The 27,882-nt window shown below is 38.4% G+C and overlaps 1 protein-coding gene across 1 annotated transcript in view; it reads left to right on the forward strand.

The window, feature by feature from the left end:
* Positions 1–27,882, forward strand: part of LOC126412662 (putative helicase MOV-10) — a 431,824-nt gene that overhangs the window by 119,326 nt on the left and 284,616 nt on the right. The window contains exon 5 of the mRNA XM_050082364.1: positions 13,355–13,470. Coding sequence (XP_049938321.1) covers positions 13,355–13,470 — 116 coding nt within the window. The remainder of the gene's footprint in view (positions 1–13,354; positions 13,471–27,882) is intronic.

A 27,882-nucleotide genomic window follows, 5' to 3' on the forward strand; every position in this document is an offset into this window, starting at 1 on the left:
CCCTGGTCCTGTCCGGCCAACCCTGTTGAATAAAACCGATCACCTGATGCAGGACCGGGTCCCGCACAGTAGCCGACGCGACCTGCGAACCTGTAAGCGGAAAACCCTCGACCGCACGATGTTCTGCCTCATCAATGTGGAAACAGAGACCTATTCACCAAGAATCAGCAACATTAATGGGCATGGGAACCTTTGAAGTAAAATATTCCGGAGGTAAACTAGGTTCCCATTCGGATCTCCGGGCAGAACCTACTTCAAAGAGATTCAGACCGAAAGGAACTTTCAGGTTGGGAACATGGAACGTTAAAAATTTGAACAGGCCTGGAACGTTCCCGACATTATTAGACGAATTAAATAGATACAATGTAGACATTACATCTACTCAAGAAACTCGGTGGCAGGGGGAGGATAGCATAAAGAGGGGTAACTATACATTTTTCTATAGAGGTGCAGAAGCTCACAGTTTCGGAACAGGTTTCGCAGTACAGAGAAAAGTGCTTCACGCAATCAGAGATATAAGGTTCATTAGTGACCGACTATCAGTTACAGTGTTGTCTGGCAGGTGGAATAGACTAGTAGTAATTAATGTACATGATGAGTTCTCCTCGTATTATATAAAATTAATCATAGGTGATTTTAATGCGAAGATAGGGAAGGAGGAAGCATTCCGGCCTACAACTGGGAAAGAAAGTTTGCATAACATTTCGAATGATAATGGCACAAGGGTGGTTAATTTTGCTGTTTCAAAAGACATGGTTGTTGAGAGCACATATTTCAAAAGGAAGGACATTCACAAAGCAACTTAGGTCTCTCCGGATGGACACACCCAAAACCAAATTGATCATGTTCTTGTAGATCGGAGATGGCACACTAGTACAGAAAATGTTAGGACTTTCTGGGGAGCAGACTGTGATTCTGATCATTTTCTTGTAGTTGCCAAAGTTCACCAACGGCTATCTACAGCAACATCAAGGTGTCACAATGCAGAACTTGTTAGGTTCGACACTGAGAAGCTAAATGATGAAAACTTTAGAAGAAGGTACATGATAGAAATTTCAAATAGGTTTGATGCTCTCAGGACACATGAAGATCAAGACGAGGATGTAAATAAACAGTGGATCACTGTGAGGAATAATATCAAAGAGGCAGCGAAGGTCACAATAGGTACAATTAAGAACAGGAGGAAACCGTGGTTTGATGAGGAATGCAAGAAACTGGTAGAGGAAAGGAGAAAAGCACAATTAGATTGGAATAGAATGGGAGACAGAAAACGGGAGGAGTTCTTGAACTTGAGAAGGGAAGTTGGTTGTAGGCTACAGGCAAAGAAGAGGGTTTATTTGAACAATCAAATTACAAAAATGGAAACAAACAGTAAAACAAAAAACATTAGGGAACTTTACCTAGACATAAATGGGTATAGGAAGGGCTTCAGGGCTAGGACAAATGCACTTCGAGGGGATGCTGGGGGAATACTGACAGACCCCAGTGCATTTTGAGCATCTATTAAATGTACACCAGGAAGCGGGAAATGAGCAGGCATACGAAATACATACAATAGAACCCCAGATACCTGAGCCAATGTTAAAGGAAGTAAGAGATGCAATCAACAAATTGAAAAACCATAAAGCACCAGGATCAGATTGCATAACTGCAGAATTAGTTAAAAATGGGGGACAGAAATTGGTGGAAGTAGTTCACAAAGTGATAACTAAAGTATGGAACTCAGAGATGATACCTGAAGAGTGGCAGGAGTCGATTCTGATCCCAGTTTTTAAGAAGGGCGACAAAATGGATTGTAGTAATTGTAGAGGGATATCGCTATTACCAGTATGTTCCAAAAATTTCTCGAATGTTCTGCTAAGCAGGCTTACACCATATGCAGCTGAAATTGTGTTGTGACAGTGCCATGACATTTAAGAGTGCCGTCACGTCAGTACGCGCAAACAGCGATAGAGGCGCTCCGCAACTGGGCTGAGCGCGGGAGTGCCACCTAGCTACGAACGGTGCCGGCTGCATGTCATGGTATGGCAGTCGAATGACCGATATGGAATTGGTAGCATGTAACCAGCTATTGTTTCTACGTTTGTATATCCACGCAATTTATTAGTGATTAAAGGTTATAACACTTTTTGGTGACAAGGATGGGATATTTTTGTTCCTGCTTTGTGGATTTGTGTGTTCGTGTCGGGGCAGACATGGAACAGCTTATGCAAGCGCTCATTGAACAGCAAACACAGCTGACAGCTGCTATTCAGGCGTTGTCGACATCGCTTACTCATCGTCTGTCTTCCTCTTCTCCGCCTCCGTTCCCTCCTTACGACGAGGCCGCTGAAGACTGGGAGGATTATGAGAAGCGTTTGCTGCAACACTTCTTGGCTTTCGGCGTTGTCGACGCTCCTATGTGTAAGTCGTTATTTCTACCTTGGATTTCCCCACGGATCTATCAGCTGCTATCTCAGTTAGCCCCGCTGCGGGAACCTGCCTCTCTGACCTTCCAAGAAATGTGTGACTTATTGTCTATCTATTACCGAAAAAACACCCTCATTGTTGCCATCCACGTGGCGTTCTACCGGTGTCGTAAACAGCCCCATCAATCTTACCGGGCTTGGGCGGCGGAACTACACGGTCTGAGTAGCAAATGTCAGTTTATCATGGACACTCATCATGAGTCTTATGATGACAGAGAGAGAAAATTGTTTAGAAGTATTTTTGATTTGCACAGAGTGATTCAGAATTTCTGTTAAGGTAAAGGCAGGACAAATGTCACACATTTTTTAAAATTAATTTTTATCAATACATAAACATTTAAATTGCAATAAAATTAGGCAAGATTGGTGGTTTGAACATTGTATTTTATTATAGGTACCATCACATTACAAAAAACTTTATAATAAAGGAACATTCGTATGATGTACAAAGGCTTGTAAATTTCAATTAATTAGTAAGTGGCGGGCAAGATGCCACAGAAGGGAGGGACAGATGGCCAGTGGCAAAATACGTTGAAAATGACATTCACTTTGATTTTTGTTTTTCAAGTTTATTTTTAAGTCGACCACACAAACAACACATGTTCTCATAGAGAGTGCATGATTCATGAAACCACCTAGAACGTCCTACAAATTGAATCCACTCAGAGGTAGATGTTGTTTCTTGATAAAGTTCAAGGCACTCTACACATTCATTTTCTTCGAAATTTAATTCATCGGAGGAACTACCGTGTGGGGAAACATCATCATCACCTTCTTCTGAAACTGAGTCTTCAAACAGATGCCTCTTTGGCGGTTTTTTCCCTCTGGTTTTGGGGATTTGATTTCTTTTAGCTGCTACATTTTTGTGGGCAGGAGCTTTTCCTTTCTTGTTTCTTTCAGTGATTTTCTTTCTTCTCATTGCTATAAAATCGTTGGATGTTATATTTGTTGCTGATTACTTTCTTTTGGATTGATTTCTCTGAGGCAGTATAGGAACAGGTGAAATCTTTTCCAGCAATTTTGATGGAGTTTCTCCATAAGGTGTCACTGAGTTGTCATTTACACAGCAGCTGCCTTGATCAGTTGGTCAATGAGTGGCCAAATTTGTGCAAGGTTTGCAGGTAGGGTGTTCTCTTAACACATTTGTTTCAGACCTTGATGTGGATGGCTCATCTGGAGTCAGATCATTAGAGACATCTGTAGTAGTTGGGAGTTCAGTATTATTAACATCTGAAACAAAGGCACGGTTTGGAATTACTGCTCTGTCAAGTGGGATACTTCCAGTAGCTCTAAATCTGCAGACACCAATCTGGACAGCGGCAGCACAAATCCATGCTTTGAGGAGCAACTCTCCAAATTGCTGCCTTGTAATTCTCCTGTCTTTGCTTGCTTTATCTACAATCCATGAATGAGAAGTCTCTTTAAAGTAGGATTTTAGTGGCTTGAAAAATGATCGGTCTGATGGCTGTAAAAAGTGTGTCATGTGGCGAGGTAAACAAATTATCAACACTTCATTTTCAACAGCTATATCCAAAAGGGTGACACAATTCATATGAGAGGCATGACCATCTAATAGAAGCAGAGCAGGGTCAGGCGCCTTTCTAGGAAGGAAATGGTTTTTGAACCAATCCACGAAAATATCACTGTCGGTATAAGTGAATTCTCTCCTCATAACAACAACTGATCCTGGAGGCATGTTGTCTTCAGCGTCTTGGTTTTTTATTCACTCCTTTGTAAATTCAGTAAGGTGGTAAGAAATTTCCCTCGCCATTACTGCATGCAATAACTGTTATTGTCTCTCCTCTTACAGCAGAAGTAATGACATGGACATCTCTGCTTCCTTTTGCCACAACAACGTTCCAATGCTCATTGTTTAACTGTAGACCAGTTTAGTCTACGTTGTAGATACTACCTGGTTTATCCAGATGTCCCAACTCTCTTGATTTAAGTGGGAGACTCCCAATTTTTCCTTCTTCCTCTCGATCTTCCGACCGTGAAGACTGATCTCCCGAGTTTCAGAGCTGTTTCAATACTTTCTGTACTATTTGAAAATCCTGCGCCTTCGATTTATTGGTGAATGACAAGATATGTCTGCTACTTGTCCATGTTAACTTGGAAGATTCGTGTGGTGGCTGTCTGGAGCGGCAGGAGGCGTAGCTCACACTTCATATCTACAAGGAAGTAAGGAACTTATCGTTGGCAGCAGTCAGAGACAAATGAATATCTTTGAACTAGTTCCAATTTCCTCTGCTTCTGGTAGCACCCGCACAATCATAAAGTTATCGTGGACAAGGAGTAGTCGATACTCGTTCCAAGCAAAGTGATTAGCGTTGTTGTGTCTACAAGGCAGTGATGCCAAGTTGGGGGATTCCCCCCTAAGCTGCCTAGGGGGAAGTTGAGAGGGATAAATGTTTCAGGGGAAAAATATTTAGGGTTACTACCCTCCCCTCCCTGCCCCTATATAGGGGGAAACGCTGCGCCATGGTTGGCATTACTGCCTCAAGACCATTGTCTAGAACGTAGGACCATTGTGTTCTCAGTTCTGCACGATTTGTGTACACTACTCTGTAGTAGTTGTTCGCTGCATATCTTGGAGGTGTTGATTATTTTTCGTGCAGAATGGTGAAGAAATATGATGCAGTGTTCATAAAAGTGTATAAGGAAGAGTTCCCTTGTTTAAGTGAATCGAGGAAAGGACAAACTTTGTAGTGTATGTAGATGTGACTTTTCAGTGGCTCATGGTGGGAAATGCGACATTCTTAAACATTTGCAAACTAAAAAAAAAAACAAGGAGAGTGTCCATTGTGTAGAACGGAACCAGAAACTTAACTTCTCATGTAAACCCCAAAATGTAGATTCTGTGATGAATGCTGAGGCTTTATTTACCTCATTTATTGTAGAGCATAACTTGACTATAAACCATGCCGACCACGCTGGGCACTTGTTTCCCAAAATGTTTCCCGATTCTGAAATTGCGAAACGATATGGGTGCACCAGTACAAAAACAAACGCTATCCTTACAGAAATGTGCATGGAAGAAAAAGCTAAAATTATTATGCACTTGCAGTCGAATCCATTCACTATTGATACCGATGGTAGTAATAAAACGGACTTTAAGTTATATCCTATTATTGTATCGTTCTTAAGTCCTGAAGTCCATGAAATTCAAAATTGCATACTCTCTGTGCCTAATTTAAAAGGGTATGCCACTGGAGCTAATATTGCTGATCTTCTACTTTCAACTTTATGGGAATTCTGTATTCCATTAAAAAACTGTATGGATTTTAGTGCCTATAATGCTCCTGTAATGGTAGGGCTGGAAAAAGGGTGTGGCAGTATGTTTGAAGCATGAAATTGCTAACTTAATCATTGTAGGCTGTTCTTGTCACCTAGTTAATCTTGCTGCTGAGAAGGGGGCGGCATGTTTGCCTTTAAACATTGACAAAAATATTATTGACATATTTTATTATTTGGAAAGGAGTGCAAAGAGGAAAGAAAAATTTAGAAAGTTTCAAACTTTACGTGACCCAGAAATGAGGAAAATTCTAAAATGTGCCTGCACAATGGTTATCATTGAAAAGATGTTTATATAGGATTTTGGAGCAGTGGGACCCTTTGGTTAGTTTGTTCAAGAGTGAAATTGTAAGTAAGGATTCTGAAGCAGAAACTTTGAAGAATTATAAAATTCCAAAACACACTCAAAATATTGTTCAGCATGTTGAATGATAAATTATACACTCCAAAGGCTCAGGTATGTCCATTATTTAGTATTTACATGTAAGTAATAAAGCAAATGTAATTGAGTTGTTACAGGTATGGAATATTGCAACTTTAATCGTCAGGGATATGTTGTAATTCACAGTAGTACACCTCTAAAATCCTCCTGATTTTTCACTTTTGAAAGTTGGCATGTCTGTTTATCCAAAAGCCCATTTTTGGTCAACGTTTGTGTTAACAGATCAAAGTAAGAATTGACTTCATCTTTGTTCCAGTTGCTCTGGCTACAGAAAGCCCTTGCGCTTTTCTGATGCTTAAGCCCTCATTGCATTCTAAAAATGAGAGAAACCAATCTTTCCCTGCAAGTTTCTTTTCCTTGTTGAATTTGTTTTTCAGTCCCATCTGATCAGCTAAATTGAAAGTTATTTGCCCGATGTCTGACGGTTTGGGAGCAAAGTCACATGATTGCAATTTCTTTATATGGGCAACTAATTTCCTTTCTGCATCTTCATCCAAGTATGATGATGGTCCATACCCTGCTTTCTTGAAATTATGCATAGCAAGTCTTCTCCTTAATGTTCATTCTGGTATATTTTTCATTCGAGCTGCTTTCCTTTTAGCATAACCTTTCTCTTTGACTAGTTTCACTGCCTCTAATAGATCTTCTGCAATCTATTTTCCCCTGTCTGTTGTCCTAATGTGTTTTCTCAGCATTTTTCTGCAAAACAAAAACTTTGAACTCCTGTTAGCATTGCGACATTTGCCCCCAAGTAATGGTGCGCCATCTGCCCAGTTTTGTAGGGACAGATGCCGCACCCCCATTTTCACCAAATATGTTATCAGAAGAAACCATTACTCGACCAACATAACCTACAATGTTTCTACTGCACAATCTAAATACAAGTTATTAGCTACTAGCCGCGTATCTACTTGTATGAGGGTATTTCGGAAAGTAAAGATACACTGTATGCCAGAGGAACAGAAGAGTTTTGGTGAACAAGTTGGCAACACTGGTGTTAACCTTGAACCGTTAGCCTTCTCTTGCGTTAGTTCGGCATTTGAATGTTGCGTCTGGTTGGAGTAGGTCGTGTTTAAAATGGCTGCGCCGATTCAGAATCCCACCAAATGCGAAGTGCGCTCTGTCATACATTTCCTTCATGCAAAAGGTCAGCAACCAGCAGATATTCACAAAGAAATTGTTTCTGTTTATGGGAACATTATGAATTGACAAAATGTAACGAAATGGTGCCGTCATTTCTCTGGAGGTAGGACCGATGTTCATGACGAACAATGAACAGGTCGGCCATTTGTGATCTCTGACGCCCTTCTTCAGAGAACGGAGGAAGCAATTCATGCGAATAGACGTCTCACATGGATAGAATTCCTTCAGATCATACCGGACGGGTCAATGACAACCCTTTATGACACTGTGACTGTCAAGTTAGGGTACAGGAAATTGTGTCCGCACTGGGTTCCAAAACTGTTAATGGAAAACACCTGAATCCAAGCAACAATCAATGCAATGGCGCCTTTCGAATTCACCAAAAGCCAAGAAATGCAAAACGTTGATTTCAGCGAAGAAAATCATGGCTTCTGTTTTTTGGGACAGAAAAGGCAATCTTCTGTTGTAATTTATGCCTCCTGGAATGACAATTAATGCTGCTGCATATTGCCAGACTTTGAAATGTCTTTGAAGGGCAATTCAAAACAAATGCAGGGGAATGCTGACAATTGGAGTCCACTTGCTTCATGACAATGCTCGGTCTCACACAGCACTACTCAAACAATTCAAATGGGATGTATTGTACCATCCGCCATACAGCCCGGACTTTGCGCCCACCGACTTCCATGTCTTCTGTTACCTGAAGTCACATCTTGGTGGAAAATCATTCCACGACGATGAAGAGATCAAAGATGAAGTCAAATGTGGTTCCGACAACAGGCGGCAACCTTCTATGACTGTGGGATACAAAAGCTTGTGCACCGACTTAACAAATGTTTGGATAACAGGGGTGATTATGTCGAAAAATAACAAATAATCCAGTTTATAAGATGTAACTGACATTTTCTAAATAAATGTTCTATTTAAGGACTGCGAGCCATTGTATGTTTACTTTTCGAAATGCCCTTGTACATACTATTAAAAAGGAATTGTGAAAAATTTCCTTGACTTACCTAGGTCCCGAAATGCTATTTTCTTAAATTTCTCCTCTATTTTCCGCTCCTGAAGTACAAAAACTTTGGAGTAAACAGATCTCACCAACAGTTACAACAACAACAATTAGCGTCACACGCACAACAATGTTTGCTGAGAATTTCTTGGAAATGCAGCATCTGTCCTCCAGAGTCATTTGTCCCGCTTTTACGTTACATGATTACAAATGTTGCTGAGTTGACTCAGGGCAGCAATATTTGGTAATAAACCCATGTTCAGAAGTGTGCATGTGGAAGGTAAAGAACTCTGAAAGACTGTCAAAAGATACTCTGCACATGCTTCAAGAAATTCCTTCCTATGTGAACTACAAAATATGCTTGAACTGGCAACCATGAATTTCATTGGGTTAAGTGTACCTATGAGCAATGTTTATATACGCATGGTCCAAACGCCCTGGAATGTCCTGAATGACTTCTGTTGCAGCCTACACACAGGTAAGGATATCGTGCTATGACTCCACATGAGTCTTGTGAATAATACTCTTCATGTAGCCCCAGAAGAAAAAATCTAGAGGTTTTAAATTGCTTGATCATGGTATCTAACAAACTGGTCCAGCACAATCTACCCACCTGTCAAAGGCCACCAACCCTACTGTAGTTTGGGGGGGGGGGGGGGGGACCAGGGGGTATGGAGTAATTGTAATATTTTGGAAAGCAAATGGCGACTTGTAAGTATCCATAAAAAATTCCAGTTTCAACTTTGTTAAAAAGCTGGTTAATACTGACTTTTAAATAAATTTCTAGAAACAAAAACACCTGACTACAATATATTTTTTCCTTTCCCAGAGTGATCGGGGGAGGTCATGGCCTGCCTTGCCCCCAGGTATGGGCACCCTTAGACCTGTCCCCAAGTGTTTGGTGAAAGTGCTGTCAAACGTAATGTGAGAAGAGGGCTGGCATGCCATCATGCTGGAACCAAATTGTCCAACAGAGATGCAGTGGTGCATTCATGACAAGCTGCACCAGTACGTCTTGCTGAAAGGCCAAGCAGCTGTGACCCATTAGACAAGGCATGGACAACCAGATGACCATGGACGATACCAGTCTACACATTAATAACAAAATGATATCAAAATCGATTGGTATGTGTGTCATGGGCGTGTCCCTCATTCCAAATGTACCTGTTAATTAGGTTGCACAGATCTGTTATAAAAGTCACCTCCTCTGTCAAAAGAATGATCCGAGGGAACATCGACCCACTGGTGTAGTAAACATGCACAGTAATTGCCACACAACACAAATTCAGCTGGCCCCAATGCCTGCAACCTCTGGAGAAGGTACTGATGAAGCTGCTGTTCATGGAGAACTTAGCGGATGCTGCTCTAGGTTACATCCACAGAACTTGCAGTGTTGTGGGTACTCATTAACAGGTTCTGGCCGACCAGTTGGACGATTTCCTGTTCCACATTAGTTGTGTGACATGTCCAACTGGGACCACAGTTGGACCTATTAGCCTTGAATGTACTGTTTCCCAAAGTCATTATTCCAATCTTGCAAAACTGGTATTTGATGGATAGGCATAATCTGGAAATGGTTCGTGATATGGGTGGCGCGCTAATCAACTGTGTCATCCACTTTCACGATAGATGAGCAACCATACTCAGAAAGTAAATGCTTTGCCATTCTGTAATACACCATCTTTCTTGATCACTCTCACTTTCTCACTGATGTATGTGTGCTTCAATTCGTTGGGTTGTTTTCTGATAATACATGAAGCAATGTCACACCAGACATCATGTGACATGAGACACTTTCTCTGTCAATGTGTATTGCCTTCTATCATCCAGAGTTGTTTGTCTTCCAAACGGTTCATTTCTGGACACTTTTGCTGTCCTGAGTTCTCTCTAGGGCACCAATAACTGTGAAATTGGAATTCTGAATCACCCTGTATGACCAAGAGCAAAGCATCCAGTGAAAAGTCTACTAGTAAATGTTGCTTTCCAGAATAACTATGAAAAAAATTCGAATTCCATGGCATGTGAGTGATCTAGAAAGATGGAAGACACACAGTAAGAGGGCACAAAAATGGATTTACCATTATTCATGGGTGTTTAATACATGGCTAAATGGGGAATTGAAACCATTGTTTTGATCAAAAACAAATCAAGATGACAAAGGATAAATGGATTAGGGACCTAGTAATAGAATACACAGAGTCTTTTGTGATTTATCTAGAACAACTATATAGCTAAGTGACATTAGCATGCGCCTGGCAGAACAATCAGTAACTGTTACCAGTATATTATTTTATCAACTTTTATGTAACTGATGGTATATGCAAAAGTAACTGTTCCATGCTGTAAAAAAATTAATTTTTGATTTGGTTGCATAAATTTTAATGTTACAATTTTGTTTTGTTAACTGTTTTTGATGGCTATTTATAGCTGAAATATGAGTAAGCGAGAATAATGAAAAATCAGTGGGACTGCAACTGGTTGCTGTGTCCGTATCCTTCCTTAAAATTAGACTAATCAGTGGATGCAGAGGCATTTGAGCAGTCATTGTTCTCACTCTCGATGTACAGTTGCCTATTGCTTCATAGATAGTTTGCAGAGTATGCATGTAGATGTAGCTGTAAATATCTGTAATGTGACATCGAAACCTACCATATTTTTCTTTTCTGTTCAATCACATTTGTAAAAATTACGTATGCAACACTTCAGGTGTCTATATGAACTAGTAGTAATTTTTAAAAAATTTACATTAATGTTATACTGCAACACTTCAGGTGTCTATATGAACTGGTAGTAATTTTTAAAAAATTTACATTAATGTTATACATCTAATATGGGTTAAGTTCTTGAAATTTCTGTGTGTTCCCACACTACGTGGTGCTTTGCTACTTTGTCACAGCTGCTCCTTTCTCACTTGCTGATTCAGGCATTAGACAGAAAGGGCAGTGTTTATTTCTTTAAATGTGTCCGTCATAAGGGCAGAAAACATTTCTTGCCATACACATTTTACCTTTATTATTTATTATTTGCAAGGCATCTTCAGTGGCAAATTTCTAGAAGTGAATAAACCAGCTTGTATGAAATTTGCCACTGAAGGTGCCTTGAAAATAATAAGGTTGAAACACTTGCAGGAAGAAAGATTTACTTTTTCAGTTGTGATAGATGGATTAATAGCAATAATTGTCAGCGTAATATTACACACAACTGAGGACAACAAGACAACAAATAATTTGTGATGTCAACATTTTTGTATTTATTTGTTTATTTTTGTACCTGCAGTCTATCTTAGCAGCTAAAATTGTAACACTGCTCTTCCTATGGTGTATTCTTAGTGCGTACAAATTGCACAAGAAGATATCATTTGGATAACATTAAAATTACCAGTATAAAATACATCTATAGTTTTGCATGTGGACATTATTTTTATAATTTTTCTTATGTTTGTGAAAATCAGTGTTCATCGTATAGAATAGAATAGAATATTTTTATTGGCCTTTCAGTATTTTTCATACAATTGGCTTCGTCAAAGTTTACAGAGGGTTTTAGTTTCAGTACGATATTCAAATAGTTACAGAAAGGGGAGAAAAGGAACTAATGACCTTTTCTTCAACATTATGTAAAACAATGTTTTATACAATAATTAAATACACACATAAGAAAAGAATCACAGTAAATAACTAGCTTACATAATATCAAAACATTTTCTTCATAACTTAGGTAAAACATATATTTTGATGATTAGTTTCTAAGAATTCTTCAGTTGTATAGAATTTGTTGTTTTTTAGCCAGGTTTGTAATGTATTCTTATATTTATTTATTGGTACTGTACGAGCTGAGCACGGTTACTTATTGAAAATTTTATGCTTAAGTACTTATAGTTAATATGGACTACAGCAAGTCTTGTGGAAGTCAAGTCCAGCAGGTGACTGTTTCTTGTACTGTGTGCATGCACATCACATCTCATGTTCAATTTTTTCAGATTTTCTCTGGCATATATTAAACAGTTATATATGTACATGCTTGGCACTTTCATTACACCAAGAGATTTAAAATAATTTCTGCAGGACTCTCTGGGTGCTAACCCTTCCATGCACATCTCATGTTCAATTTTTCCAGATTTTCTCTGGCATATATTAAACAGTTATATATGTACATGCTTGGCACTTTCATTACGCCAAGAGATTTAAAATAATTTCTGCAGGACTCTCTGGGTGCTAACCCTTCCATGCACTTGATTGCTTTCTTCTGCCATCTGAAAATACATTCAGCCCCTGGGGAGTTACCCCAAAGCAATATTCCATATTGCAGTTGGGAATGAAAAAAGCATAGTATGAGTGGAGTAGCAATTGCTTGCTCACACTGTTTCTTAATTTATACAATAAGAAAAGTACTTGTGCTAGTTTACTACATAGATAATTGGTGTGTCCTTCCCATGATCTTTTAATATTAACCACAAATAACATTAAGGAATAAATCTTTTGGGCAGTAAATGTAAGAATATCAACACATTTGAAGAGACCTTTGCAAGAAGAGTGATTCTCTACCATGTGCAGACTGTTATGTATATTTTTGATGAATAAATATTTCATTTGCTTTATCTTACTGAATGAATTTTGTAACACAACAACCAGTGAAGTTCTACAATGTAAACTAGCACCCTGGCACAATTGACATTAAGTCAAAATTATGAGAAATTCGCTGAAGCATAACACAAATTGAACCCATATGTCTTTTGTGGGGGTGTATCTCTGTGTTTCATTTTGATAAATAGTATTAATCTTTCTGCTGCCAGTAAATAATTTTTGTTTCTTTTTTTATGAAATGGAGTCATAGAAGTGCGTTTTTTGTGTAAGTATTAACAATGTTTCACCATGAACCCATAGTTAAATCTATTAAAACGATATGAATATAAATGAATTGCTTTATTTTGTCTTCAAGAATCATTTATTACTATTTTTTGCATAGCTTTTTCCATATATTATTGTACAGATTTTCTTGCAGGGGAAAAGATACAGTTTGGCATCAGAGCTAGTTTCCATGAGATTGCTGCCGTGGTTTATCCTGTTGTTTTTCATATAAGCAAGGAAAATAGAAAAATATTTGTGCTGCATGAAATGGTGAGTCAAATTTTTAAATGTTTAACAGAAATTGTTAATGATTCAAGGCCTTTAAAATTACAGGAATATTTTACTGTAATGTGTAATCAAGAAATCAATAACAATGACTATGTTCTCAAATGCAGAGGAGTTTGTTTTGTCATTGTATTGTAACTACATAACAATATTTATTTTATTTTCTATATTTTAAAATTGGAGCTTAGATAGATTCATAAACCTAAATTAGGATAGTATTTTTATACGTTATAAGCCCCTTCAAATACTATAGGTTGATCATGCCTATCTGTATTACTAAAGGGTTTCATAAATTTGTATCTTATCAAGTATTAATCCACCCTGTGCTTGGTTTGTATCGCAGAATGTTGTTACAATAATTCAACTTTGTATATGAATATTGCTCATACTGTGTTTTTACATAAGATTATCCTTATCAAGTATGGATAAGTGCTATGGACATTGAAGTGTATCCTCCACTCAAAACTCCTTTCTAAAGAGGTGGTGGATTTACGGTGCATAATATATACTTAAATGTTCTGTTTATTGTTGTTATAAAATAATTTATAACAAAAATAATATATAAGAAATGTGTTTTCTTGTATTTCCTTTTAGTAGCAGGAGGCACAAAAAACTTCAGTTGGTGAAGAAGCTCAAATTGTGAAAGGATCCCCAGTAATGAATATTTTGTTATCCTTATGTAACTGTCATTTATTCGGTAATTCTTTTAAATTCTTCAATAAACTATTCCGAGTAAATGTCCACATCAGATTATGATAAGATTTCAAACATTTGACTATACCATTTAATCTTAGTGGAAGATTAAAGCTGTGTTCAAGTTTTAGATCAGCACAGAGTTTTAATCTGCCAGGAAGTTTCAAGATAATGCTCACTCTCTGCAGACTGGAAGTTTCATTCTTTCTACTGGCCTAGCTTAAGGAATGCAAGCAAAGCTCATAATTTGCAGCATTGTACTTAGGTTTGATCGGGGTACTTCGGTTTGGAGCTGAGTTGAGTGTCTCAACCAAAGGCTCCATCGATTCTGTGACAGTCTTGGCTGCAGATTTCTGGACTGCATTAAAGGGTGGAGAATTCTAGGACTCCCATGGATAGGGCAGAGGTGAAGTGCACACAGGAAGTAAGTGCTTGTGTAGCAAAATACTTATGGAGTGTACATGCATTTTTTTAAGGATAGGTGATAGTTTGAGGTCCTCTGATGAACCCTCACCAGTCAGTATGCACAGAGTGAAACCAGACCACATACAAATTGAAGATACATTGTCTGTGAAAATTTTAACAGTAAATTGACAAAGCATACATAACCAAATACTTGAATTTACTGTTCTCGAGGACAGTTGTTCAGATTCTTATTCTTGGAACCAAGAGCTGAATGAAATACAAAGTAGAGAGCTCCGAAATATTTAATGAAGCATAAAAAATATGTAAAATAAAAAAGACTGATTGGACACCATAGGAGGAAGAATCTACAGAGGTCACAATTCAACCAGCCAAGATGAACTCAAACTAATTATTGGATGTTTTTACTGCCCATTTGATTCTGTTTTAACAATTGCAGTATCATTCAAAGAAAGTCTATACTCACTAGTTCTGAAATACAACAATCACGCAATATTAGTTGGAGCTGACCTTAACTGCCTAGTGTGGACTGGGATGTTTATGGATGTATTGCAGGTGGTATGGGTAGACAGTCTTGTGAAGTAGTTTTGGATGTTTTCCGAAAACTTGATTGAGCAGCTAGTTCAACAACCCACAGGCAATGGAAATATTTTAGATCTTGTAGCTACAAACTGCCCTGACCTTATCGACAGTGTCAGTGTATGGACAGCAATTAGTGATAATGATGTAATTATCGTGATGATGGTTACCAAAGTTAATAAATACATCAAGAGGACTGCAAGAGTATTTTTGATAGAAAGAGCAATAAGCAGTTGTTAGCTCCCTTTTTAGATGGTGAATGGACATAATGTAGTTATAATATGATGTGCAGAGAGAAATTGTGGACAAGGTCGAAACTGATTATAAATTGTACTCTGGAAAAATTAAGGAAGGAAGAAACGACCGTAGTTTAATAACAATATTCCATGTATGCTGAAGAAGCAGAGTCTGCTACATTCTCAGTTCAAAAAAGAACACTCAAATGATGAAAGGCAAACTTTAGTGGAAACTCATCTATATGTAAAAAGATTGATGCATGAAACATACAACAAGTTCCACTGTCACACGTTAGCAAATGGTCTTGCTGAGAACCCACGAAAATTGTGCTCCTATGCAAAAGCACTAAGTGGGTTGAAAGCTTCATTCCAGTCACTCATCGACAAGTCCGATCTGACAATGAAAGACAGCAACAAGAAAGCTGAAGTTCTAGATTTCACATTTCAGAACTCATTCATGCAGGAGGATCATACAAACATAATGTTGCATACACTCCTGTTTGTAATAGGCATCCCTGGTGTAGAGAAGCGACTAAAACAATTGAAAACAAGTAAGTTGCCAGATCTGGATGAAATCCCAATTTGGTTTTACCAAGAGTACTCTTAACCTTGTTTGCCCTATTCCTGTGTGATATTCTGCGAGTCACGGATGAAGGGCAACAAGCAGATTATATATCCCCAGATATCTGGAAGTCATTTGGCACCATTCCCCATTGCACACTGTTAACAAAGGTCTGATCATATGGAATCGATTTTCAGATATGCGGGTAGCTCCCAAACTTTTTAGGTAATTGAACCCAGTATGTTATACTGGATGGCAACTGTTCATCGGGGACAGGATTATCATCGGTAGTGCACCTGTGATGTGTGATAGGTCCACTCTTGTTCTCTCCTGGAAAAGGATGGATAAGGAGAGCAGAATCAATGACTATTTGCAGATGACCCTGTTGTCATCATTGGGTGCCTGCAGGAGGATACAGGATGAATTAGACGGAATTTTATTTGGTGTGTTGAATGGCAGCTTGCTCTAAATGTAAAAAAAAAAAAAAATGTAAATTAATGTAGGTGAGTGGGATGATTACCCTGTAATGTTCAAAGACAGTGTTAGTAATTTGCTGCTTGATAAAGAAATGTCAGTTACATATCTAGGCATAACACTGCAAAGTGGTATGAAACTGAATGAGCATGTAAGCATGTAGTAGGCAAGGCAAATGAGAATCTAATGAAAGTTTATCTCATCTTTAAAGGAGACCGCATATAGAACACTAGTGAGACCCACTTTTGAATAGTGCTCAAGTGTTGGGATCCCCACCAGTTCAGATTAAAGGAAGACATTGAAACTATTTAGAGGTGTGGTGCTAAATGTGTCACTAGAAAGTTCATCAATGTGCAAACATTATGGAGATGTTTCATGACCTCAAATGGGAATCTGTGGAAGAAAGACAAGATTCTTTTCACAAAACACTGTTAAGGAAGTTATACGAACTGTTGTTTGTAGCCGCTTTCAGAACATTTCCACTGCTGCCAGTTTATATTTCACATAAGGCCATGAAGAAAAGATGGGAGGAATTAGGTCTTGTACATTTGCTTACAGACAATCATTTTTCCTTTGTTCCATTCACAAGTGGAACAGGAAATAAAGTGACTTGTAGAGGTATAATATACCCTCCACCATGTACCATATGATGGCTTGCTGAGTGTGTATGTAGATGTAGATGTACCTTTCAGTATTTTCGTCAGTTGAATGACTTACTGCCACAGAGATGATAGGTATCTATATATGTAAATGATGAAGTGGTGACCCCAGTAGTTTTGAATTAAAATTAATGGGGACTACAGTTGCCTGCATGTGTTGGCCAAAGATCCTTGTACTAATTTTTTCCTAACTGCAACATGTCAGCTATGAAATGTCATTAGGAAACAAGAGAAAATACTTTCCGACTTTTTGCCCATATAAGCCTATTACATCAGGTATTTCAGATTTATGGAGAGAAACAAAGGGAAGAGTCAAAGGGAACAGTTTTGAAAGTAGTTCAAAAAATAGTGATACCTCTGCAGTTTTATTTCAAACTCTAGTGTGATGCAGAGCCAGCAAATTGAATCTGCTCTGTTCACTTTTGCTTACCTCATAGGTTCTGTATACCATGAGATGCAGCAGAAGTAAATAAATTAGGCACTTTTGTGGTTAAGTTGATATGATGGTCAGGTATACAGAGCACTAGACTGTGGTCCTGGAGGTTGTGGTTTAAATCCTGGGTGCTAGTGGGAATTTTTTCTCATTCCCTTCCCTCCAGGATGGTCCTCCTTCTGGTACTGGAGTGGGTAGAAAGGCTGCACTCTATCCCAAGTCATATCATTTGACCAATTGCCCAAACATATTGCATTACATATAATAAAAACTATGAATGTACTGATCAAGTACTCATTAAGTGTAAACTGTTATTAAAATGTGCAGGAGCACCTAACTCTCAATCTAAACAGAAATACATTATTACGTACTCTGTATCTGAAGTGATTGATTACCTACTAGTATTTATGTTGCTCTTAATGTCATAGAATCAAAAGCTTGAAACTGGACATTAAATATCAGGTTTTCATGAAGATTATGTGTAGTTCTAGATACTATAGGTGATAACTTTTGACAGTAGACATACATGTACTAGGTAGAAGGTAATACATCAGGAATAGTATTGCAAATTGTGTCAGATCCCTGCAGGCTGTGGACGATAATGATACAAAGTGCACAAAATGTTTCTATACTACTATATTTTCTATTACCTCTTGCAGGAGCAAAACCACCGAAGAGATCTAAAACTCAAAGCTAATGTAAGGGAAGGACAAATTCTGATTAAGTGGTCATTTCCTAAAGAAGTTATACAATCTTATGCTGGTCTGATAGTTACTTCAGTCAAACTCTGTTGCAGTTAATGGCATATGTTCCATAACCACAGTTATGTAAATAATCCCTAATCACATTACTGACCAATCAGTAGCTTATGCCAAACTACAGCACAGTGTATTCTGGAGACAGCAGGCCACATGGAAGCACTATGCTACAAAACTGAAGTTCTTCATCCAAGTAGTGCAGACATCACTGGCTGCCCCTTTCAACCAGAGAGTTCATTAATGCCGATGATTATATGACACCCACAGTGGCATAGTTCTCATCACGTTCTAAAATATGGAAGTTAGTTATTAAGTGTTGTATCAGTATGATATCCTTTAAATGTCAGTGATACATCAGGTAAAGGAATTGGGAACACGAACTATTTGTCCAGCAGACATAAATTCTGGCACCTGTTATAAATTACTGGGGCTTAATAATTCTGGGTTCTTGTAATTCTTGAGTACCATAATATTTGATAATCTAAATGAAAACTCCATGTTTATTTATTTATTTATTTATTCCTGTTGCACTTGGAGTTCACTTGTATGTCCATATTCTCAGCAAAAGCACTGAGGAAAGATTAGGATTGAATGTTGATGAGACTGTTGAATACTGAATAAGTGCTATTTTGGGTAAAGATGGTTGGGAATCTGTCCTAGGCCATGCCTTAATCAATTTATGGAAATTGCGAAAAACTTGAAACTAGATGGCCAAGTATGGATTTGAAGTCTTCTGAATGACAGTTCTAATTGTCTGCCTCACATAAGATATGCCACATTTGAAGACTTTTATCATAGGTAACAGGAGCAGAAAACACTGGATGGATAAAAAGTTTTCTTTGTAATGTTAAAGATGATCTATGCCAACAAAAGATGGGTGTGCACCACATTACATGCAAATGTGGTAAACTATTTGATCAGTCAAGGCGAAATACAAGGAACATCAGTGACACAACTGATTAAAACTACCATGTAAGTCAGCTGTCACTGAGCACTTCTAAGGAAGGTACTGGAAATCTAAACAGAGGGTAAGGTAGTAGCTTACTTAGATTGGAACATATTACTCACAATCCACAAGTTAGCTTTAGTGAACTGTGAGAGTCCCTACCAGAGCTGTTCACATTTTGCACACAAACAGCTCCCAACCTTATCATGTGCCACTTCTCCAACATGTTAGTCAGCCTGACTACAGAATATACATGGAACTGTACCACACAATTATCATGTGACTTTAATCAAAGAATGGAAAATCCAGGATGAGATGTAAGAATTGTTACATAATGTGACTTTAGGTCAATAGGTTTTTTATGTCAAAATGAAACAACATTCATGAATTGTGGAAAGCTGAGTGTATTATTGCGTGCTATTGCATCACTGATAACCATTCTAATTGAGGCAGTTTGAATATCATAAGCAGTGGGGTGCAGAAGGTGATAAGAGATTATTGGAGACTTTGTAATTGGTCCTTACTTCATCGAAGAAACCTTACTAGGTAGCAGATATGCTTACTTGTGATTAAGAAAGTGCTCACAGAGCTCTTTCCTGATTGTTAGGATATGATGACATGTTGGCCACCATGTTCACTTTGTGTGCTGTTACTATAGTTTTTTCTCTGTAGTAGGCTCAAAGAGAAAACCCAGTGACACAAGAGGATTTAAAACATTACAGATATAATTATGTAGAATGAATCTCTTCACTCTTTTCAGAAGTCCTTGCACCAGCTGCTGAAAACATGAATTCCAATAAATGAAGGGCAGTTTGATTACTTGATGATAGTAGTGAAATTCGATATGAGTATAAATGACTCCTTCCTTTTGTGATTCCTTTTTTGTTGCTGTTTCTGATTGTGATTTTACAGTGTATATGTGCTCATCAAAACTGAACTCATAAAGTTATTATTTAAAAATCTTTATACCTCAAATTCTTCTTTTATATATCCATTCAATGTGTGACTTTCAAGGTCCTGGTTGAAAGCAGAATTAACTGGTGAATTAACCGTAGCCACCATACCCTTCACCTTTCAGTTGGTGTCAAACAAAGCAACATCTAAAACTGCCAAAATTAAATAAGGGTCTAGGGTCTGAGAGAATCCCTGTCAGATTCTATGCAGAATTTGCAGATGAGCTAACTCCAGTTTTAACCATAGTATGGTGGAGATCCCTTGAACAAGAAAATGTGCCCAATGATTGGAAGAAAGCACAGGTCACACCCATCGATAAGAAGAGCAGAAGTGATCCACAGAACTACTGTCCAATTGCATCGAAGTCCATTTGTTGTAGCAGGCCAGGGCGGCCGAGCGGTTCTAGGTGATACAGTCTCAAACCGTGCGACCGCTACTGTCGTAGGTTCGAATCCTGCCTCGGGCATGGATGTGTGTGATGTCTTTAGGTTGGTTAGGTTTAAGTAGTTCTAAGTTCTAAGGGACTGATGACTTCAGAAGTTAAGTCCCATAGTGCTCAGAGCCATTTCTTTCCATTTTTTGTAGAATCCTACTCGTACTCTGTGCTTAAATACAATGAGGTATCTTAGACACTTTGATCTCCATGCCACCCACCCTGGATTCTGAAAACACCATCATGAGAAAATCAACTTGCATTTTTCTCACATGACGTCCGGAAAATCACAAATCAATGTAATCAGGTGGATACTATATTTCTTAACTTTTGATGTGATACCACTTAAAATTTATTAAGAAAAGTACTATCATAAGGGACATATAGGCATTCTCTGAAAATCATTTTGAGCAGTGAGTTCATGAGCCCATGCGAATAGCAAATGGTTGTGAAAATACACTTGACCTCTTACCAACAAATAATCCTGAGTTATTAACAAGCATCAAAACCGAGTCATGGATTAGTGAACACAGGGTTGTCGTAGTGAGATTGAATATTGTAATCCCCAAATCTTCGAAAAATAAGCGAAAAATATACCTATTCAAAAAAGCAGATAAAAATTCACTTGACGCCTTCCTGAGAGACAATCTCCATTCATTCCTAATTAATAATATAAGTGTAGACCAGATGTGGCTTAAATTCAAAGAAACAGTATTGGCAGCAATTGAGAGATCTATACCAAATACATTAACAAACGACGGAGCTGATCCTCCATGGTACACAAAACGGGTTAGAACACTGTTGCAGAAACAATGAAACAAACATGCCAAATTTAAAGAGACGCAAAATTACCAAGATTGGCGATCTTTTACAGAAGCTCGAAATTTAGTGTGGACTTCAATGTGAGACGCCTATAACAGTTTCCACAACGAAACTTTGTCTCAAAACTTGGCAAAAATCCCAAGAGATTCTGGTCATATGTGAAGTATGTTAGCGGCAAGAAACAATCAATGCCTTCTCTGCACGATAGCAATGGAGATACTATTGAAGACAGTGCTGCCAAAGCAGAGTTACTAAACACAGCCTTCTGAAATGACTTCACAAAAGGAGATGAAGTAAATATTCCAGAATTTGAATCGAGAACAGCTGCCAACATGAGTTACATAGAAGTAAATATCCTCGGAGTGGTGAAGCAACTTAAATCACTTAATAAAAGCAAGTCTTCTGGTCCAGACTGTGTACCAATTAGGTTCCTTTCAGTGTAAGCTGATGCGTTAGCTCCTTACTTAACAATCATATACAACCGTTCGCTTTATGAAAGATCTGTACCCAAAGACTGGAAAGTTGCACAGGTAGAAAGGTAATAGGAGTAATCCGCTAAATTACAGGCCCGTATTGTTAACGTCGATATGCAGCAGGATTTTAAAACATATAATGTGTTCGAACATTATGAATTACCTCGAAGAAAATGGTCTATTGACACACAGTCAACATGGGTTTAGAAAACATCTTTCTTGTGAAACACAACTAGCTCTTTATTCACATGAAGTGCTGAGTGCTATTGACAAGGGATTTCAGATCGATTCCGTATTTCTGGATTTCCGGAAGGCTTTTGACACTGTACCACACAAGTGGCTCGTAATGAAATTGCCTGCTTATGGAATATTGTCTCAGTTATGTGACTGGATTTATGATTTCCTGTCAGAGAGGTCACAGTTCGTAGTAACTGACAGAAAGTCATCGAGTAAAACAGAAGTGATTTCTCGTGTTCCCCAAGGTAGTGTTATAGGCCCTTTGCTGTTCCTTATACATATAAACGATTTGGGAGACAATCTGAGAAGCCGTCTTTGTTTGTTTGCAGATGACGCTGTCATTTATCAACTAATAAAGTCATCAGAAGATCAAAACAAACTGCAAAACAATTTAGATGAAATATTGGAATGGTGCGAAAAGTGGCAGTTAACCTTAAATAATGAAAAGTGTGATGTCATCAACATGAGTGCTAAAAGGAATTTTGTTAAACTTTGGTTACATGATAAATCAGTCTAATCTAAAAGCCATAAATTCAACTAAATACCTAGGTATTACAATTACAGACAACTTAAATTGGAAGGAACACATAGAAAATATTGTAGGAAAGGCTAACCAAAGACTGCATTTTATTGGCAGGACACTTAGAAAATGTAACAGACCTATTAAGGAGACTGCCTACACTACACTTGTCCATCCTCTTTTAGAATATTGCTACAGGATTGGGCTGGACATCATTAAAGGAAAGGCGTTTTTCATTGCGGCGGAATCTTCTGACGAAATTCCTATCACCAACTTTCTCCTCTGAATAGGAAAATATTTTGTTGATACCAACTTACATATGGAGGAATGATCACCAAGATAAAATAAGGGAAATCAGAGATCTTATGGAAAGATGTTGTTGTTGTTGTTGTTGTGGTCTTCAGTCCTGAGACTGGTTTGATGCAGCTCTCCATGCTACTCTATCCTGTGCAAGCTTCTTCATCTCTCAGTACCTACTGCAACCTACATCCTTCTGAATCTGCTTAGTATATTCATTCTTGGTCTCTCTCTACGATTTCTACGCTCCACGCTGCCCCCCAATACTAAATTGGTGATCCCTTAATACCTACTCCATACTTTTCTTTTGTTTCCTTTATTGCTTGCTCAATATACAGATTGAATAACATCGGGGATAGGCTACAACCCTCTCTCACTCTCTTCCCAACCACTGCTTCTCTTTCATACCCCTCAACCCTTATAACTACCATCTGGTTTCTGTACAAATTGTAAATAGCCTTTCGCTCCCTGTATTTCACCCCTGCCACTTCAAAATTTGAAAGAGAGTATTCCAATCAACATTGCCAAAAGCTTTCTCTAAGTCTACAAATGCTGGAAATGTAGGTTTGCCTTTCCTTAATCTTTCTTCTAAGATAAGTCGTAGGGTCAGTATTGCCTCACATGTTCCAACATTTCTACGGAATCCAAACTGATCTTCCCCAAGGTCGGCTTCTATCAGTTTTTCCATTCGTCTGTAAAGAATTCGCATTAGTATTTTGCAGCTGTGACTTATTAAACTGATGTAAGTTACAAGCAACATGCCATCAATGAATTTCTCACCACAGAGAAAGAAACTATGAGGAATATTCAAAAACGCTTTTGCAAAGTCTATGGAGCATCTGCTGTTGACAGAAGTACAGTTAGTTGCTGGGCATTGAGGGTGAGGTGATCAGAAGGTGGTTCAGTGGAGCTCCACCATTTGCAGTGGTCTGGGAAACCATCCACAGCTGTCACATCTGACATGTTGCAGCGAGCTGAGGATTTCCATGTGTTAGGGCCATTGAAGGATGCCACTCGTGGAAGACATTTTGAGGGTGATGAGGAGGTGATTCCCACAGTGAAGCACTGGCTCTGCCATCACGACAAGGATTGGTACTGACAGGGCATTCATGTCCTTGTTTGCTAAAATCTGCAGGCATTTTAAAAATGTGAAATGCATTGATGTGAGTAATATAGGATGTAGATTCCACATAAAAGATGGACTGCACCTGAATGGCTTGGGTGAAGAATATCTGCTGAATCTTATAACCAAGGAAATAAAAAACTCCAAAATAAGTTCAAAACCAAACCCATAGTTGCAAAGCCACTACAAGACCCAACAGTAACAACCAAAATACCTCAAAAATGTAGAAGTGATAGAACCATCAGCAGTAACAGCAAAACATGCAAAAATTTCCAAGAAGTCAGTAGAAACAACAGTGGATAGTAAAGAAAATGACAAGGAAACTGTAGGTCCTCGTCATCCAGATGATTTTTTAGATGAAGACAAGATAAACAAGAAGGCTCCAAGGCAAGAAGTGCTCAGTGTTTCTCAGTTCTCCAACAAAATATCCATTCCATAAGAAATAAAGAGCAACAGCTAGAAGTAGGACTGCAGACTATTGATAGCTCACTTGTTTGCATAACAGAACATTGGTGTAGGGGATCTGAAATTACACGTGTAGCTCTCAGCTCATATAATCAAGCATGCCATTATTATGTAAGGGAAGGGATTATGTATAAAGTTGGAAATAACATTATTTCATTAAGTGAAGAAAAACATGTAGAAATATCAGCTATAGAGATAAGAAAGCCAGATAGGTTCCAAAGACTAACTATACTATGTATTTGGAATTCTCCCTGTGCTGACATAGATACATTCATAGCAAAACTAATCCAAGTATTGGACATGGTTACTAATCCTAAAGGCATAATTCTCATTTATGGAGATTTAAACATGAACACATTTAACCCAGATGTGTTGATTAACACAGGCACAGGGGTAACTAAGCATTCAGCATCAGTCATTGACCATATACTAATTGACTTGGAGAAACAAAATTGTGATGTTCTTGTAGGTAACCTGGGCCTTTCAGATCATTGCAGTCAGCTATTAAAATTAAACATAGCTGTAGAAAACAAAACTAAAATACAAACATATAGAAGGGTTGAATGTATCATTCAGATGAACAATAATACGTGGGAGAAGTGTACATGGAGACTAATATGGATAGGAAGTTTTCAAAGTTTCTGTTGAAATTTAAATTGAGATTTGAAGAATTGTTCCCAAAAATACTATGAGTCACTAAAACACAAAGCAAAAGCAACTGGGTGACTAACAGGATAAGGATCCTCTGTAACACTCAAACACCAGAGCAGCATAAAAAACAACCAAAATGACCCTGCATTTCAAAAATACTACCAAATATACAAAAAACATGTATAGTAAGGTTTTAGTAACAGCAAAAAGGTCTCAAAATGATAAAATTAAAGAAAAGGCAGAAAATAAAATGAATGCAGCCTTGAATGTCATGAAATAGGAGGCAAACAGGAAAAAGCCGTACAAGTAAACATATAATTACAGCACAATGGTACCACAATGCATGATCCAGTAAAAATTGTGAACTTTGCAAAGCAGTATTTCACCAACATAGCTACCGAGCTGCAATGAACATTTGACAAAATACATCCCATACAAACACTGAACTATGTTCCAAACACAATAATGCTGTGACCCACCTCTTCAGAAGAAATAAGCAATGTTGTTAGGAGCTTAAAAAATCAAACCTCAGCATGCTGCCATCATTTTCAAGAAGCAATGGAAACCACAATGAACATTAGACTCATGGAGTGCATAACAATGTGCAGCCTTTTGTGTAAAGAACAGTTTGGGTTCAGGCCTGGTAAAAGCACGCAATTATCTGTGGCTCATTTTACAAATGTTCTTCTGGAAGCACTAGATAAAGGAGATCATATTACAGGCATCTTCCTTGACTTCATCAAAGCCTTTGATACAGTAGGCCACACAGTTCTGTTGAATAAACTGGAAGCTCTAGGTATGAGAGGGACAGAAAATAAGTGGTTTCGTTCACACCTATCAAACAATTATCTGCTTGTGCTCTAACTGTTTGTTGCACGTTTTCGACATCATTTTCACATACCAGGTGTACCGGTATGAACTGAGCGTTTTGTTGTGAAAATGAAACACTAATTTTGAATTGAAAAGTAAAAAAAAATTATTCATAGTACTGACCATTGCTTTCTATACATTTTGACCACCTTTCTGGCAATTTGTGGACACCACGCCAATAGAAATGTTCGTCTTTTGAAGCAAACCAATCAGACACCCAATTTTCGACTTCTTTGTAGGAATCGAAGTGTTCCTCAGCCAATGCGTGTCCCATTGATGAAAACAAATGGTAGTCAGAAGGGGCCAAGTCTGGTGAATATGGCGGGTGGGGTAGCAGCTCCCAACCAAGTGTTTTGATTGTATCCTGAACCAGTTTTGCTTTGTGTGCAGGTGCTTTGTCATTTAAAAAAATTACTTTGCCATGTCTTCTGTCCCATTCTGGTCTTTTTTCGATCAGTGCATAGTTCAAATTGATTATTTGTTGTCTGTAGCGATTAGTATTCACAGTTTCACCAGGTTTTAGAAGCTCATGATACACTACACCTTTCTGATCCCACCAAACACAGAGCATTATCTTCTTGCCGAATCGATCTGGTTTTGCAGTCGATGTTGATGGTTGTCCCGGATTAACCCATGATTTTTCCCGTTTAGGATTCTTAAAATAAATCCATTTTTCATCGCCACTAACAATTCGATGCAAAATTGATTTTCTTTCATGTCTTTGAAGTAAAATTTGACAAATGGTTTTTCGATTTTCCATCTGTCTTTCTTTCAATTCATGTGGCACCTATTTTCCACATTTTTGGATCTTTCCCATAGCTTTCAAATGGTCATAAATTGTTTGTTGTGCAACATTTAGCATTGCTGCCATTTGCTTCTGACTCAAAGTATCATCTTCATCCAATATTGCATGCAATTTGGCATCTTCGAACTTTTTTGGTGGTCTTCCACATTCTTCATTTCTTACATCAAAATCATTATTTCTGAACCGTTGAAACCATCTTTTGCATGTTGCTTCTGATAGAGCATGGTCACCATATGCCTCGACAAGCATTCAATGTGACTCTGCAGCACTTTTGCAAATGAAAACAAAAAATTAATGCTTTCCGCAAATCATCACTTTCTGGTACAAAATTCGACATTGTTAACATGATGAAAACATATGATGTTATTTGTTCCATGACTTGATATATGCACTCCTGGAAATTGAAATAAGAACACCGTGAATTCATTGTCCCAGGAAGGGGAAACTTTATTGACACATTCCTGGGGTCAGATACATCACATGATCACACTGACAGAACCACAGGCACATAGACACAGGCAACAGAGCATGCACAATGTCGGCACTAGTACAGTGTATATCCACCTTTCGCAGCAATGCAGGCTGCTATTCTCCCATGGAGACGATCGTAGAGATGCTGGATGTAGTCCTGTGGAACGGCTTGCCATGCCATTTCCACCTGGCGCCTCAGTTGGACCAGCGTTCGTGCTGGACGTGCAGACCGCGTGAGACGATGCTTCATCCAGTCCCAAACATGCTCAATGGGGGACAGATCCGGAGATCTTGCTGGCCAGGGTAGTTGACTTACACCTTCTAGAGCACGTTGGGTGGCACGGGATACATGCGGACGTGCATTGTCCTGTTGGAACAGCAAGTTCCCTTGCCGGTCTAGCAATGGTAGAACGATGGGTTCGATGACGGTTTGGATGTACCGTGCACTATTCAGTGTCCCCTCGACGATCACCAGTGGTGTACGGCCAGTGTAGGAGATCGCTCCCCACACCA

Source organism: Schistocerca serialis, chromosome 7 (assembly GCF_023864345.2).
Source record: "Schistocerca serialis cubense isolate TAMUIC-IGC-003099 chromosome 7, iqSchSeri2.2, whole genome shotgun sequence".
Classification (NCBI taxonomy): domain Eukaryota; kingdom Metazoa; phylum Arthropoda; class Insecta; order Orthoptera; family Acrididae; genus Schistocerca; species Schistocerca serialis.